The sequence below is a fragment of the Papilio machaon genome, chromosome 13, assembly GCF_912999745.1.
Source record: "Papilio machaon chromosome 13, ilPapMach1.1, whole genome shotgun sequence".
Lineage (NCBI taxonomy): Eukaryota > Metazoa > Arthropoda > Insecta > Lepidoptera > Papilionidae > Papilio > Papilio machaon.
Genome location: NC_059998.1, coordinates 1,263,699 through 1,281,658, shown reverse-complemented (window position 1 = coordinate 1,281,658; position 17,960 = coordinate 1,263,699). Strand labels below are relative to the sequence as shown.

Sequence of the window (17,960 nt, the reverse complement as noted above, 5' to 3'; positions counted from 1 at the left end):
CTGCAATAGCTAGTGTGTTTAAAGCACAGATAAAGCAAACGTATTATGACCTCTGACTCGAGCTAAAATAAGCCGAATAATGCTTTTGTTTTCAATTTTATTATTTAATAACATGTTGTGTTATATTTTTTTAATAATTTTGAGATGTCATCACTTGTCACATCGCATGTCAATCACTTAAGACATATATATAGAACATATGTAACTAATATAGTTGCAAAGATTAAAAATGTAAAACCATTCGTACACAAGGCAACTTAAATCGTAAAAACTAATATTGTATGGTTGCGTCGTGAGCATTAGGTTGCGTGCGTTCCGTACATACAACGTTGAATCGTCGACTCGATTTATCTATGCGGTCAGACTCAGAACAGACATGGCGACTACGTGTTAACTGTATAGATTTGATCCGCCATCTTGAAAATTACAGCGAGTTTTCGTTTGCAAACAGATTGTGAACGACTGCCTTTTGGCGATGACAGATAGAAATGTCGGCGACGCGCGTTAGGTACGAACCTTTATAATATTGTATTGCGTAAGTCGCCTAGCAACTAAAATCGCCGGTTTTCCAATATGAACCTTGTGTACGAAGGGCCTAATAGAACAAAGGCCAAGAAAGAAAAAGTTAATCGTAACTTAAAAAAGTATGGTTGTTAATAATCCTTTAAGTCAAATTAAATTTAGATTCGATTGTTTTCGGTTAAATAAAAAAAAGGAATATTTAATAATAATTAAATAATAAATTAAAGGAATTTCCAATGTATTTTTCAGAATTTAATAAAACAAAATTAATGCAATCATTAGATATACAAAAAGATTTTATTTGAAAGTTATTTAAATTGGCTGTTCTATTTATAAAATAATTATTTAACGAAAATTAAATACCTTTTTTGACATTTTAAAATATTGTTTATTTAATCCTCAAAAATCCTCTCTGAAACAAATGACGAAATACCTTTGAATTATCTACTTTTGTTTCTGAAGAGCTTTGCTCAATTCCAAGACAAACTTATCTGCGTATCTTTTTGGAATCGGGAGACATAAAACATAATATTCATAAGCAGCTTTTCTCTTAACTATAAATGTGAAACTGGTTGAACCCAGTTCTAAACAGTATACACTCGTTGTGATTTTTACCAGGAATATACCAGTGCAAATCGCGTAAAATCTATGCTTCCATTAAAGACCCGATTTCAACGTGCCTTTTGTTACTGACAGCTCTATTTATTTATTATTATTCTAATTTTATTACTATTTTTTATTCGAATCCTCATCACCATTACAACAATCAAACGTCGGCGTCAAAATGGCGATAATTAAATAAGTACAAAACCACGGATAAGTGGTCTATATTTAGAGGTCAATGCAGTTCAAAGTTATCTTTGTAATAATTTGATGCAAATATTATTATCTGTCAAGAAAGAAACTGATGAAAGGGAATAAGACAAAGAAATAATATCAAAAGGACAAAAGCTAAGTACAAAAGATAAAATAAACCCTATCGATAACTACTTCATAGGGAATTCCTTACGTCAATGGGGAATTTATTACAAAATTATGACAACAGAAGTATAGAGTCGTTGCATTTTTTTTGTCCTAATGTGTTGACAATAATATAATAACAGTCTATCTATAAAGATACCTAACAATAACATTTGATAACGGAGATAAAAAAGCATTGAGGTCGAGGCAGATCGAGTCCACAGGGAAAGTGCTTTACAGGGTCACTACGTCGTATCACTACGTAGTATTCACTATTATAATTTTAAGACTTACTATATATGCAAATTCATTACGGAAGTGTGTTTTAAACCATTCCCAAACTGAAAAATCATCACATTGACTTGTATCCATTTATGTATTACACATCCTTGAATTAATTTATTAAAGTACTTGTTTCACTTATCCTTGTAGTTTTTTTTTTCAGAAATATTTTAAATGAAATTAAATTGTGTATAAATTAAACAAAAAAATGATATTAAAGTATATACAAATTCAGAGGATTTTAATCAATCATAATATATATTATATTTTTGTAAATACGTGTAACGTGTAAGAAATATGAAAGCAAAGTCACGTTACAAATGATTAACAAAATAATTTCACGGCCAATGTCAGCTCCACAGACGGCTTTGTCGGACTTACCCGAATTACACTTTTAAACTGTCTCTAAAAGATCTCTCCCGCTAGTGTAATGGTGACCGTTGCAGTGTAGTTAGTGCTCGATAATTACATTTATATAATTGAATGTACATTAAAAATTGTACATAAATGTAAATGAAAATAAAATTACATATTAATACTTAATATTTTAACATATTATTGTTGAGTGTAACTATTTTTTTTATAAAAATGAGGAATTTGCAGGTATTATATTTTGTGCCAGTTTTTCTATTGTGTGTATGGGCTAGAAGTTTACATCAGGAAAACCGTAAGTATTTTAAAATCTACAGATAAAATAAATATAATTTAAAAAAAATCGCAAACAAGTTATTGTATTTGTATACAAAACGTTCACTAGATTTATTCCCGCCAATTTTCAGATAATAGCAAAAAAATAATAGTGTACTTTAGCTTCTTTATTCTTATGAAATATTTTATAAAACAACATTTTTGGAATAACAATTTTATGTATATTTAAGTTTACGATTATTTATTTACGAAGGTTAACTTCATATTCGACTTTAAATGTTATTGTTCCTACATCTCTATTGTATGTTAAAAACTGACTCAATTTTATTTGTTATTAAGAAGGTAATGAAATAAAATATTGACAGCGATACTTAGGTATGGTCATTTGTAGTGATTTTTTTTTAATGTTTTGCAAAAAAACTTACATTTTAATTTATACTTCATATATTTCGCTCCAAAACGGCTTAACTGATCTTTTTGAAATTTGACACAGATGTAGAACATAGTCTTGAAGAACACAAAGGCTACTTACTAATTTTTTTTTTCATTCCGCTCAGACGAAGTTGCGGGCCAAAATATATTCACCACATTTAAAAAAACCCTACGGGAAACCTGGAAACTTATGGGTCCCGAGATCAAAAATCTTTCAAAATTTTGAACATAACTAAGATTCTGCAGCACATTTAAATCTTATTTTAAAGAAATATTATTTACATGATCTTGAGTTGAGTGATCAGCTACATTCATAAACTACTACAGTTATCATTTTCAAATTAAGGACCAGTCTCATTTATAACAGAAGTTCTCTCTCTCTCTCTATCTCAAGTTCTTTCCAAAGTGAACATATCAGTAGATTTTACAAGCCTACATTGTTTAGTTTATTTGGTTACTTATCAACAATCTATATATATAAAAGAAAGTTGTGTTAGTTACACTATTTATAACTCAAGATTAGTCGAACTGATTTAGCTGAAAATTGATGGGGAACTTTTTTATCTTGTGTGTATTTTTTTATTCCGCGCGGACGGAGTCGCGGGTAAAAGCTAGTAAGTAGATATAATTTTTTTGTCAGGTGGTTGATTGTTTTTCGAGGGCTTGTATGTTTCTTAGTTCCACTATAACCTATTCTATGTAGATTCATAGAGATATTTTTCCTAAATTAACTATAGGCCTATAATCTGATCTTTAACTTCCTTATCAGCATCCAGTCCCGAAAAAAATAAAGTCATGTCAATGGCGACTTTTTGTATAACTTTTTTATATCGAACTTTGAAGGTCTGTCAACAGAAGTATTGAATGACAATAAATTTCGTTCTTTAAAAAAAAAGTTAAATGAAACTATTGTCCGTAAAATTACCTGATGTTTTGAGAAATGTCCACAATTCGATATATTATTTGGTTAAGAAGTTATCAACGAATTTGTTCCCAGAATTCATTTTGTTCTCATGTTAATTTATGATGGTTTCTATTGATATGTGACACCGGTTTAAATAATTTAAAAATACAGTATGGGAATAGAGAATCTTTAGAAAATTATAATTTTAGAATTCAATCAAAAGACTAAATTGTCCGTTGTTTCTGATTATAATTTCTGTAAATGTATATTCTATAATTATTCTTTTCCATATTCTCTCGGTGACTCAGGGGTTAAGCACTTGACTTGCAATCTGCAGGTCCTGGGTTCGAATCCCGCCATGTTTGGTACATGTGTTTTTCGACTCTCGATTTACATATGTACATTTATCTGACGTTTTTACGGTGAAGGAAAACATCGTGATGCAACCTGCACATATCTGAGAAGAAATTCAAAGATATGTGTGAAGTCAACCAACCCGCACTGGGCCAGCGTGGTTGACTATGGCCTAGTCACCCCAAACTTGGGGTAGGCTCCGAGCCCCTCAGTGGGGACGTATAGTGAGCTGATGATGATGATGATGATGATATTCTATACTCTTCTTCATTCCAGAATACTTAAGTAACAAATGTTCGTAAAATTATCATTTATATATTACTAAACTAAAAATTAAAAGTTACCAACTACACTTTATAAGAAATACAAAGGATTTTTTTCCCGGTTCCTTTGTATACTGTCTGTTCCGTACGAGGTATTGTAAAATCATACCAACAAAAGACAACGGGATCTCCCTCCGCTGTCAATAAAGGAACGTTGTTACGTAAAAGAATCAATTAGCTCAAGGACATTGACAATTGACTGTAGAGTGTCAAGCCGTTAACTGACGAATTATTCAAACGCACACATAGAATGAACCTTACCCTTTGAAGTAAGAAACAAAAATATAATGTAATGGGACCGAAAGACGGCAGCCGTAGTGTAAATTAAAATCGTTTTTTCATACATACCATAGTCTTCTTTTATATACTTTTTTGCTGCACTGCTCTCCACCCCGGTCTGTGTGAACGGACCCTAATGCCATATATAACCAATAAACTTATAGATAAAAAGTGTTTTGCTTTGTAAAATAGTGTAAACGAGTGTTTACTTTTATATTTGGGAAAAACCAGATGATATAATTGACCTGCTACATAAACATTGACTATATCAGAAATTTCATAAATAACAAAAAATCTTATGTATCTCTGTAATCTTATAAAGGACAAAGTTAGTGGTTTAGATTATAAATAAGGAAGCGACATCAAGTGAACGGTTCAAATCTGATAACTTGTATAACCTAGCAACGTCTCTATACATAAATATGGTCTCTATCGATAACTAAGTTCAATAATATACGCTATATCTGTAGACAAAGTCAATAATGTCTAATCAGTTAATTATATTTAACAATGTTATAGTATAACAAAGTTGATTTTTGTTACTGCCGTACTCACAGATGACTAATAGTTAATTAAATATCCCATTAGTGTAGATTTCTGACACTTTGAGCGACCAATTAACGTGTAGGAGAAGGCAGGTTAACGATTATTAGAAATTACAGTGTGATCCGCATCAAAAGAAGTAATATCTGAAATCATTCATAGAATCTGTAATCTCTATCTATTAATATAGATTTATCCCAACCACGGGATTCCCAGATGTGGAAGACCAACCTTCCCTGTTGGACCTTCAACTGACCTCAGATCCGGACAGCTACTTAGTTTCTAGTATCGTCGTCTTGGGCTCGTCGGAACACTGATTGATCCGGACACCAGTGCCTACTTCGCGTCTCACAAAAAAATTGTAATTCCGCTTAGAACCAAAAATAATTTATCAATCATGTGAAGCAAAAACTTTGTGTGAACTTAAGGAAATTATGGGTACGGATGAAAGTTGTATTGTTCAGAAGAAGTGCATAATACTTTTTTTTTCAATTAAAGAAAACCTGATTATGAATCATGGTCCAAAAACGAACATTGTGCGACCATTAGTACAATACATTGTTCAAAAGCAAAAACAGAATTTAAAAGTAATTTAAACCGATCCCCATACTTAATTAATTTATGTTGTATAAAGATTGTATTACTCATATATGAGTGTAATGTAAATATCCGAGAGGCAAGGTCGTACTTCACGACGTAGTAATCATGCAGGGTTCCACAAATTGCGACCCGTAACTCAGAGGCGTCCTGCGACACCATTGCAGACGCAACACAGAACATTAGTTATACCCGTGATGCGTGACATACGCAATTTTTTAAATGTATCTAAAATGCATACCGTATATATTGGTTTCTGAAAGGCATAGAAAATAAGCAAAGGCATAAGAAATAAGCCTATGCATTTTGGATCTGAATTGGGAACATTGATATCAAAGTTTATTTCTTCCATTCCCGCTTCTTTAAATAAACAAATAAAAAGAAACAAAGGCAATTATCAACATCATCAGCTCTTGTCTGCCTACTGCTGGTAGGCCTTGCCCAATGCCTTCCACAGTATGCGGTTCTTCGCCTTCCGATGCGGAAGACAGAGGCTAATTATGGTACATTTTAGTTTTATTTTAATTTTTATCTAGATTGGATATTTTCTTTCGAAAATGGCTATGTGTATAACAGTAAATACTTGTATATTGCACTTGATTTCCTAGGAGTCGATATAATTCAGAGAATCCAACATTAAAACAATCAAACATGTCACAAGTCACGTATTTGCTCACTGTACCACAATTTTATATTATTCAATTAAATTTCCAGTCTATTTTGCATCCGCCTCCGGGTCTTTCCCGACGTAATGTATGACATTTAAAGCTTCCGCGTAGCCCTGGCCCTGCACTGTATATGTTGTGATATAAATATGTCAGATATGATTTGATCAGGACTAATTATTTATGGTTAAAAATAAAGTAACAGTCTTTAAATACCGAAGCTACAGTTATTATTTCACCTTGTTTTATTTTGATACACATCCCTACCAAGGACCTCGGGCCCTAAGTTAGAGGTAACTAGGCTTATTCAAGCTGGCTGGTTGACTACACACATCTTTTGATTTCATCCCAGATATGTGTAGCATGCACGATGTATTCCTTCGCCGTAAGAACGTCACACGTTTTATGTTGTAGGCATAAAACATCTGACCGACGAACGTCCATCGTTCAACGACTGTCCCGAAGTATTTCATGTTAAGTATACAGTATAATGCTATGGTTTCACACATCTACATTTCGTGTATGTTCTGAAATTTACGTAGAAGATGCAACATTCAAATAAGTATTAGAGATAATAAGACGGAGAGGCAATCCCGTTAAATTTAATGTTTAAAGTCATTAAAGAAATCTCCTTAAGGAAATCAAGACAACATAAATAACATCAAGCTATCGTAAAGTGAAGCGATGTAACGAACTTAGGACTTGAACACACTGAAGTTTATCAAGTTATTTATAGATATAGGCACGTGTAATGTTTGTATAGAGTTCGCGTCACTGGCATATTTTAACTAACGAATATTTTTACCATCGAAAAAAATGGTCATATTCTTAAGATTAACACAATCGTAAATGTCCAACGAAGTTTTAAAATTCAAGTGAGTAGCGTGTAAATTCGCGAGTTCTAACTCGCATGTGTACAAGTTCTTAGGCTCCCGTTTCAGTAGTAGGTGTCATTGACACATGGCGTGCACCCTAAGAAGGCCAAGGGCAAGAGAAACCGACTCCACATAATGTCACGTAATTCGTAAAGAGTTTTGAAACTCAACTACGAGTATAATGAGATCGCCTTGTCCTATTCCGTTTAATGGAATTATATGTTATCAATAGTTGCGAAATATTGTTAAACAGTTTTAGTGTTTATTAATTTACCTGTTTCGTCGAAGCAAAATTTTGTACACATGAGTTTTGCTTACGAGAGCAAGAAGAACTATGAAGTATACGGAAATATTGAGACTTTCACAGAGAAAGGGTGCATCCCAAATTTTAATAATTTTACTAATCTGACAATATTATAAATCTTACAATATTATAAACGCTAATGTTTAGATGGATGAATGTTTGTTCGAAGGTATCTCCGGAACGGTTCAACAAATCTTCTTGAAATTTTGCACATATGTAGAACATAGTCTGGAAGACACATAGACATTATTAAGTTTTTTTTAATTCCGCGCGGACGGAGTCGCGGGTGACAGCTAGTTTAGCATAAATATAGAACATAGTCGGGAGGAACGAATGGATTACTTAAAAAGTTTTTTTTAAATCAGCGCGGATGGAGTCGCAGGTGACACCTAGTGTGTTATAATAGTTTTAATAATCTAGATTTACGAAACAACTATCATATACTCGTATACTATACTAGTCACATTAAATAATTTAATAAACGAATATCATCCGTTAACCTTAGTTTGAGAATAGAAAAAATCAGTTTTGTAATTATTATTGATTAACAGTTGAAGACAAAATATTTATATGATTTAAAAGTATTAATACGTCTAACTATTACACTAATTCTAGAACTTAATTGCTTATGAGATACCTTAAATTCGCAGAAGAGGATTCGCGTTCTTCACTGAATATTAAAAAAAATTTATTCTTTTTAATTATGTCCACAAACAAGAAACCCGTAAGCTGCGTGTTCATAAAGAATTTACGGATTCTTCGTTACTTGGGTTAATTTAATTCAAATGAGTCAAGACAAACAACAATGGATTTGAATATTCTCACGTTATAATGAAAGTTAGCACTTCTACGGTAGTAGATGTATCCTTGGTTACCGAGACGAAAATTCCTGTATGAAACATATCGTCATCCCTGTCATTATCATTGACAGAACAGATATGTAATGCATTATGTTTTATGCAGAGTCTCCAGAGTCAGGTCTCAGAAACCAACGATTAATCTTTCAAAACTGGTGTCTTATTTACAGAGAATGCACCACGACCGACGTTCGATGAACACAATAAAGATCATTGGAAGATGCAGGCGCAGTGGATTTTAAAAAATAAGGTAACAACACAGTTGTAAAATTTTTAAAAATAATATCTTTAAATCATTTAAAATGTAACTGATCTGTTTCATTTAAGGTCATAAAACATGAAATAGAGTACAAAGCGGTTGCTCGATTTTACATAAAAAGTTAAAGACTCTAAACAACTCCTAAAGGCGAGCAAGGTATCCATTCTTCTCTCAAAATGGTTTAGAATACGTTTGGTTCCCTCATATTTTTTGTTACATTACTTTTACCTGTTGCATCTTTCCGTTGTTCCTTAACCTTTTGTTCCGTTCAGGTATCCAGTACGTTAAATAAGAAGATCGCGAAGAACGTTATCCTGTTCTTAGGCGACGGCATGAGTATCACCACGCTGGCCGCCACACGAGTGTACCTCGGGCAGAAGTATGGCCACATGGGGGAGGAGTTGAAGTTGAGCTTCGAAGGCTTCCCCTATACAGGATTAGCAAAGGTAATATAATCATGATTTTGTGATGTGAGAAATCAATGAGTTTTATAGTTAGTATTAAACTTTTTTATAACCATTATTTGATAAAGAAATAATATTCAATCTTACTACTCGTAATATTACAAATGCGATAGTTTAGATGGATGGATGTTTGTTTGAAGGTATCTCCAAAACGGCTTAACGGATTTTGATGAAATTTGACACGGTTGTAGAACATAGTCTAGAGAACACATAGGCAACACTAAACAAACTCGCAAATTGTTGAGATTTTTGTATTACGTGCGGACGGAGTCGCGTGCTACAGCTAGTAGATTATAACTAGAAGTAAACATGTATATGCTGTATGTGTGTGTTTGCTGTTTTAGTACTTTCGGGGACATTTATAGAACAGCTATTTGCAACTGTTAGCACCCAGATCGAATAACCCGGTAGCCAGAAAAATTACTACTAAACCTTGTCCTTTGTAACAAAGACTTGAATGACTTTTTTTAATTGTGCGAATTGAGTCGGAAACATTTTTTTTGCAGACCTATTGCGTCGACAACAATGTAGCAGACTCGGCGTGCAGCGGTACCGCTTATCTAACAGGCGTGAAGGCCAACAGTGGGACTGTGGGCTTGAGTGCTGCAGTCAAGCGAGGGGACTGTGATGGACAAAGGCTGGGAGTACATGCAGTCACTGGGCTGATAGACTGGGCGCAAAGTGCAGGGAAAGCTACTGGTAATAACTACTGGATATTTTTAATTCAAATAACGCCATCTGTTGGCCATGATCAAAAATTGCACCTAAATTTCCCGATGCTCGTATATATTTAATACAATCATTGTGCATTCAAATAATTGCTAACTATAAATATACAGGATTTTAATTTATAATCAACCCGTTGCTAAGCAACATCATAAAATGTCTTTAATGCATTTTACCGTTGCGTTGGTATCTCGTTATACTTTTCAAAGAATAAGAAAAGTAATTCAACACTCAAGGTATTTAGAGTATTCATTCTAATTTAACAAAAGGTTAACTGTTTATTAATATTTAATTTTCTACTTCAAAAAATATGAATATAAATATTATTAGCAATCTTTTCAAAGATTCAATATTCTAGTCATGGGACCTTCCGTCTCAAATCTGTGACATAAATTTTAGCATAAATATCACGCCTATCAGTATATTCTAAGTGTGAAGGATTTTAACAAAAATAACACTAATCGTAAGTTTCTGAAACCAATATCCTAGTTTCAAACATATATTATTATCTCTATTTGTTCAAAGATAATGACAGGGATAACGATATTTTTGATACATAGAAGTCTCAGAAACCAACGGTGTCAAACAAATTGCAATAGAAACGCTGTTTTCTTTCGGCTACTGAAGTAACTCTAACTAGTTTCAAATATTTTGGCACTTTATAAAAGCACTAGTTGTCGCCCGCGACTACGTCCGCGCGGAGTTAAAAAAAACATAAAAAGTAGCCTATGTGTTTTTCCAGATTATGTTCTACATCTGTGCCAATCGATCGATTAATGAATTCGATTCAAAAATCTTACTTTCCACAGGAGTGGTAACAACAACTCGAGTGACGCACGCCACCCCGGCCGCATCTTACGCACACTCAGCTGACCGGCGCTGGGAGGCAGATACCGACCTGCCGCCTGAGAGCCGCTGCGAGGATATAGCACTGCAGCTAATTAGAGGACGAGTGGGCAGCCAGATTGATGTAAGTTGGCTCATGCAGTCAAAATACATACAAAATAAATGAGTAGAAGCATTGTCAAAGAAGGGAAGTAAGCTCGAAAGAAAATTGGATAAAAGGACGAGTTTTAAACATCTAGAAGAAGACGATGCTAACACAAGTGCTACAAATAAAACAAGAAATTCAACTACCAATAATAATAACTATATCTATTTCAGATGCAGTTACTATACCTACAAATGTCTAGCATATTATTAGCGTACAATTTAACAATGTTTGGAAAATATTAATTTACTTAATACTTTATGTGTGTGTTTTTTAGGTTGTAATGGGTGGTGGAAGAAAAAACTTTTTGTCTCGTACATTGAAAGACTCTCAAGGAAATCCGGGATATAGAACTGATAGCTTGGACTTGATTAAAGAATGGCAGGTGAATAAAAAGTCGCGCGGCAGAACTCCAAAGTACATGTATAATAGAACACAATTATTGACGCTTGATTTCAAAGCTTATGATAGTGTGTTGGGTCTTTTCGCAAGCGATCATTTACCTTACCATCTGGAGGCGGCTGAAGATGTACCAGTACTTAGTGAAATGACTCAAAGAGCTATACAAATGTTGTCAGCTAATAAAAATGGTTTCTTCCTGTTTGTTGAAGGTAAGACGAAATAGTCAGCTAAAAATTTGGATTTTGTTTATCTTAAAAACAAATTATAAAAAAATACCGCCCGTTAAAATAATAATTGAATTCGCAAAAAATTAAAAAGTCAAAAAATAATTTCCCGTACCGGGAATCGAACCCGAGCCTCCTGGGTGAAAGCCAGGTATCCTAGCCACTAGACCATACGGGAGTTGCTATCACTATCAAATTTATTGATCATATTGTTTACTTAGACTTAAGTTTATTTTGATAAAACGCTGTTCTCTCATAATCGTATTTCCAACATTTTAAAATTGCTTTGTTGCGCTACATAAAAAAGGCAACTATTCAGTCGTAATATTTTGCTCTCGAATTATCGTCAGGCGTTTCGCTAAAGCTAAAAGTAAAAATTATTCAAAACAATATTAAATTATAATATGTTGCAAAAGTATATTTGTAACTCTAGGTGGACGAATTGACACTGCACATCATGAGACAAAGGCTCGTAAGGCGTTGGACGAGACAGCGGAATTAGCCAAGGCTGTTGAGGCCGCCATCAAGATGGTGAATCCAGAAGAGACCCTGATCATCGTGACGTCAGACCACAGTCATACTATGACGTATAGTGGATACAGCAAGCGAGGGACAGACATATTAGGATTTACTAATAGAGTATGTATCTTTTTGTTCCTACTACTAGTCCATTATTTACTGTTCTTGTTGCTTTATAGAACTCGCCGATTTCAAAGGTTCAAATTAGCATAAAGCATTGACTATCGTGTGTTAAATACTGGCATAATATAAATAAACTAGCGATCGTAAAACATATTGAGCTTTGAAATTTTTAAAACAATAATTTCACACTAGTACACAACTAAACAAAATCAGTTTTACTTCATTTCGAAGTAAAAATCGTAAAATCTAAAGCACGAACGGAATATCTAATGAGAAGTTCTAAATAAAAACTTAACAACGTGCTGGTTACATTACGAAGTTTTTCTTCACCGTAAGAACTTCGTACATATGTAAATCGAAAATCGAAAGACACATTGGTATATGGGAAGATTCGAAACCAGTACCTGTATATTACAAGACAAGTGCTTAACTTCCGAACTACCGAGGATCTTATAACATTCTTTCACCTTAAATTATTCTTAAAGAATTTAATAAGAGGTTTGTAAAACCATAATTAGTGTAGAAATGAAATGCCTCCGACAAACCATAGTAAAACTGCCTTATCTACTCTCTCCATTGTCAGTAACTTATTAATACTTAAGTACTTGATTTTACAACATTTAATTTATTTTACTGTCGTAGTTGAATGCATCTGACAATTTGCCGTACACGACGCTGAGCTACGCCAACGGACCGGGCTACAAGCCTCACGAGAAGTTTCAGAGACATAATCTTATGATGGACGATATGAGTAAGTTAATCAAGTTATCAAATTGTTACATTTGAAGCACGTTACAAGTTTTAGCAAATGAAGAATTTAGGAATTGATATTTTAGAACAAAACAGAACAAGAGAAGATCAGAAAAAGTAAACAAGAGAAAGAGGTCTAACTGATTAGATAGGAGAATCCCACATCCTTTTTTCATTCTCTTTGTGTTTTTACCTTTTAAACTAAGTTCTTCTCATTTATTACCCTCATTCTTAAGAATGCTAATACTAGCTTATAATACTATTTCCAGATAACCCTGACTTCACGTACCCATCTCTGGTGCCGATATCTCGAGAGACGCATGGCGGCGAGGACGTGGCGGTGTTCGCTAAGGGACCCTGGTCACATCTCTTCACTGGGAACTACGAACAGAACTTTATACCACATGCGATCGCATTTGCCGCCTGTATCGGTCCCGGTTATACTTCTTGTAAATTATGAGTTCCGAGTTACGTGTCTGAGTTCCGAGTTCTGAATCTGAGATCTATCACTCAGTCTGAGTTCTGAGATTAGTGTTATGTTATTTTTGGTAAAGATTTTAAAATCTGTTTTGAAAAACTGTTTGAAAACTGTTATATGAACAATGTGATCAACCAGTGAGTAGCCCGACTCATAAGAGGGTACTTTTTTCGCAGATATGTATGTTTTATTAGTTAAGTTTGTATGTATGTCAATTCCATTGTAACCTTCTTTAACCTAAAGTTGAAACCGATTTAAATAAGTAAGGTTTACTATTTTTATAGACTCATGTTATTGAACAAAAAGCCTAATATTTTCTTAATAGTAAAAAACAAATGCACATCTAAATGTCATTTCATGTTTAAAATCATTTGCAGTATTTTTACTAGTAGTTTTAAATTTGGTTGAATACAATTATGTACTTATATTTATAGATAAGTAATATGTATGTAAAAATTAGGTTAGTTTCAAAGTATTATCAGTCTAGGTATATGACTAATTTCTTTAGAAATACACTAGTAATTCTTTTGTAAATATTAACGGCTATTAGTAATTTATTACTCTTATTATAGTTGGTTTCTGAGACCAATATCATCCCTCTCATAATATTTGACAAAACAGTTATACCAATATATTTTATATACCGAAATGTTGGTCTCAGGAACTGACGAGTAATTTACTTACTGTAAGATAAGTTTCCCATGTATTAAAAATGTATCCGATCATGTTAAAGTTAGCTACGAAAAAAGCTTTCAGGAAAAGCTAATGTTAAATTGTATCACTGCATACTTTTTTATTTTAAAAGTAACAATGCAAAATTTATGTAATTTATACACAACCATTATTATTGGAGTAAGTTAATTGAATAAGTAAATAATGTTATTTCGCGCACCTATGTAAATAATAATTAGACATATACTATAGTTTAGTGCATTTTTATTTTTTAAAAACTGACTTATGTGTAAGAAAAAATACGTGACGAATGAATATCTATGAACAAGCCTTCAAGAAGCGAACGTATCTTTATCTAAAATGCCAGCAATGCATCTGCAGTTTGTGTGGTGACGCGGATGTCCATGGACGTCAATGATCACCACTGTATTCCTGCCGCTCGTTTGCTCCTTTCTCTTATAAAAAAACAAAATAATTAAATTACTGATAACCCATTGCTAGAAATTTGATAATTTTATTTTATTCCTTATTAAAAATAGCTTTCTCTTCACATTAACTTTAAGTGTGTCTTTCACGTTAATTAGGTCGCGAAATTTTCTCAAAAAATGGGTACAAATTTTTCACTTCATGTATTAATATATGTATATTATATTATGGATGTTTGTTAGAAGGTATCTCCAGAGCGGCAACACGGATTTCGATGAAATTTGGTATAGATGCAGAACACATAGGCTACTGAGTGTTTTTTTTAATTCTGCGCGGAGTTGCCGGCGACAGCTAGTTATTATAAATTTATGAACTATATATGTATCGTAATCTTTCTTATCTTAATTCACCAATTTTTAACATACGATTGCACTATTTATTTCAATAATGTAAGCTTCTGTCCAAATAAATTAACGCTATAATATTGCTCGAGTATGAATCTCAGGATTTCGTCGTCAAACAGACCCGAAATTAATTGTGTTAGACGAGTATGTCATTTTATACAGGTTAGCTATCAACAGAGTGATCTATTTGCGCATTCTTGGCTGACACGAACTAGAACCATGATAAAAAAATCATTCATCTAAACGTTTACATGACTGCTGATTACCAATCGAAGCTAACACTAATGTTGATTTGTGTGCTCTTTGTTTTACCAGAAACAACTGCCACAATGGAGTATTAAATTCTCTCTGGCCTTCTAAAACACACATATAATATTACAACACTTCATGATATTGTTGTTAAAAATATGTGCACAAATCAATGCGCAAGGAATAGATCACAATAAAAATATTGCATTGTCTGTTAATACAGCTACTGCGCTATTATAAATTGCTTTCTCTAGCAACCCTCGATAGGTTTTTGATGTCTACAAAATATTCCGATTAAACTATCGCTCATCTTAGTATCAAATTTACTCGCCCTTAATTTTATCTCTGTTACTTCATTACACTGTGCATTGAATCAATTAGTACAGACATTATACTTTAGCGTTCTCAAATTATGAGACTCCTCGCGTACGAGGTAATTACTCTTACACATTAAATTTATCTCATTCAAGTCATTTGAGATTTATTTTAATCATTGTTTTAATATTGACTGGAGTTCTATAAAACATCACTGTAATTGACTTACGAAAACATTTTTTTTTTATTTCATTTATATAAAATAGGATATGTCTATGAAAGTGTCTATAAACTCATTGCGGGTTTGTCCAGACACTTTGGTACTACGCTATGAAATGTTACAGAACAGAAGGTAAGTTTAGATTTTTACAGCGTTTTATGGCGTCTTAAATTTAAAAAAAACTTGAGAGGTGTCAAGGGACACCCGGATGGAACGAAGTTCCTTTCGATTAATTAGTGAAGGAACCAATGTTTATTCTATGAATAAAAAACTTAAGTCTTCACAAGAAGTACATTTATTTCTATGAATTTACGTTATATATTGTCACGTCGTTGCCATGGCGAAGTAGCGCTCGTTCGTCTATAGCAAAAAATGTCGTGACAACTTTTCGTAAGAATTTTCCCGTCTAGCCCCCTTTCACAACGCGCGATAAGGAACTTCGTTCCAATAACCTTGCGTATACACTGACAAAATACAAGCACACAATAATTCTACAGAAACTGAAAAATCGCCAATATTGCTTTTATCGTAAAAAATACTTTCGAAGGTATCTAAATTCTAAAAATTATTCTACCATATCTTTTACGTGTATAAAATAAATACTGCACTGAATTTTGAAATTTTAGTTAGAAAGTTCATTTCAAAACTTTTTTCATTATCAATTGACTTCAAAAAGAAGAGGGTTCTCAATTCATCTGTACGTTTTTGACTGTCCAATAAGAAAGATTTGTTGATTTTATTGTAAATAAGTGTTTATGAGGTGTATGAACTAGCAGCATGTCTTTGAGTTAACTTTTATTCCTGCGAACCTCACGGTACAGCCTCCAGCCATTCAGTTAGGCTACAGCCTTCGCGTAAGGTGGACGGTGGCGACTGAACGCTCCGTGAACTTAGTGCATAACGTACATTTGTTTACAAACTATAATTTTGCACTTTAACTGCAACTAGGTCGAAAAACAACGTGTCCAATGGGTGAGTTAAAAGCTTTTTTTAGCGTAGTTTCAGTCAAATGTAATTTTAGTTGAGCAAATATTATTATGTGAATTTAAATACTCTATATTTTTCTCTAAATTAAATCAACTAGTCAGCTATGGTACCATGTTTTAATGACTTTTTATTATTTAAATTTTAACATAAGCCTTTTAATAAATCAAAGCAGTTATATGTACCCTTCTGTCGGTCGTCGCTTGAAAACATGGACAAAAAATTGTGATGAAAATAAAGCATGTGCAATCTACTACATTGTGTATGCTTATAGAATTTGTACCCGTGAGTTTTCACTGTCGAAGCACTTATACGAAAAGATGTTGATCTCTTTTCTTTCAAAACAAATTATTGGGATGAATACATTTTGTACAAATGTTTCGGCTTTGAAAGCTCGCAGTATACATCCCACCGTCTACTTTTATAAGCTCACTTAATTGGAACATTATTAATTTCCGTAGCTTAAACTTCTAAATATAGCCTTGTTCGAGATTAAAAATATTATTTGAAATGTAATACTGCTTGAATACAAACCAAGCTCTCGTGGTTTATATCTAATATCTGAAATCTACCGCTGGTACAATTACATACTGCAATATACATACAAGAGATCGCCAGAACCACCTGTCTTGCGGTGTCTCCTGCCATTTAATCGCTTGTAGCTCTCGCAAACCCACGTCGTCTGTCGGCCGACGGTTTGACGGTTAATTGGGATCCCGAGATACGCTCATTTCGCGCTCCGGTCTTCTCCCATCCTTATCTGGTAGCCTATCTAGCTCCAGAGTCTATGGGCTTTAACTTCTCCCATTATATTTGATATACATACTTCAATATAACCATTTGCGAGATGTATTTTGCGTACACCGAAAATGAGGGCTACAACATGTCTCTATGGTATTTTTGTAAAGATCTAGTGTAATAATTATCTGTTCTTTAACTTCAGTAAAGAACCGAGAGAAAAAAATGCTAATTTTATTCGTCTACCCTTCCGACTAACATCTTTGTTTCAACTTTTAAAAGTAAAATCCAAGTAAAGTTTTCCTAAAGTAATAAAAGTTAATTGTTTATCTTTTTTCATTATTATAATAGTCATGCATTTAAAAAACAAAATTATCTTGTCTACGGCCGCTTTTCAAATGGTTCCAATTTTTGTTATTACTTTTCTCTGTTTATTTTAAAGACCAAAGTTATAATAAACAAGTAACAAGT

The 17,960-nt window shown here is 33.3% G+C and overlaps 1 protein-coding gene and 1 non-coding gene across 3 annotated transcripts; one reads left to right on the top strand and one right to left on the bottom strand.

Annotated features, from left to right (window-relative positions):
* Positions 1 to 2,194: 2,194 nt before the first annotated feature.
* Positions 2,195 to 13,520, top strand: LOC106712150 (membrane-bound alkaline phosphatase-like). Of its 2 annotated transcripts, XM_045680610.1 has the most exons (10): positions 2,195 to 2,273; positions 2,368 to 2,431; positions 8,716 to 8,795; positions 9,077 to 9,250; positions 9,775 to 9,967; positions 10,804 to 10,964; positions 11,263 to 11,596; positions 12,045 to 12,250; positions 12,896 to 13,004; positions 13,273 to 13,520. In XM_045680610.1, exons 3-10 carry the CDS (start codon positions 8,766 to 8,768, stop codon positions 13,461 to 13,463), a joined length of 1,398 nt encoding a protein of 465 aa, XP_045536566.1. In that variant the 5' UTR covers positions 2,195 to 2,273; positions 2,368 to 2,431; positions 8,716 to 8,765; the 3' UTR covers positions 13,464 to 13,520. The 2 variants fall into 2 exon arrangements, with proteins under 2 accessions (XP_045536566.1, XP_045536565.1); XM_045680609.1 differs by lacking the exon at positions 2,195 to 2,273 and having other exon boundaries at positions 2,302 to 2,431.
* Positions 11,718 to 11,789, bottom strand: Trnae-uuc. Its single transcript has one exon. It is a non-coding gene; the product is annotated as a tRNA-Glu (tRNA).
* Positions 13,521 to 17,960: the final 4,440 nt, after the last annotated feature.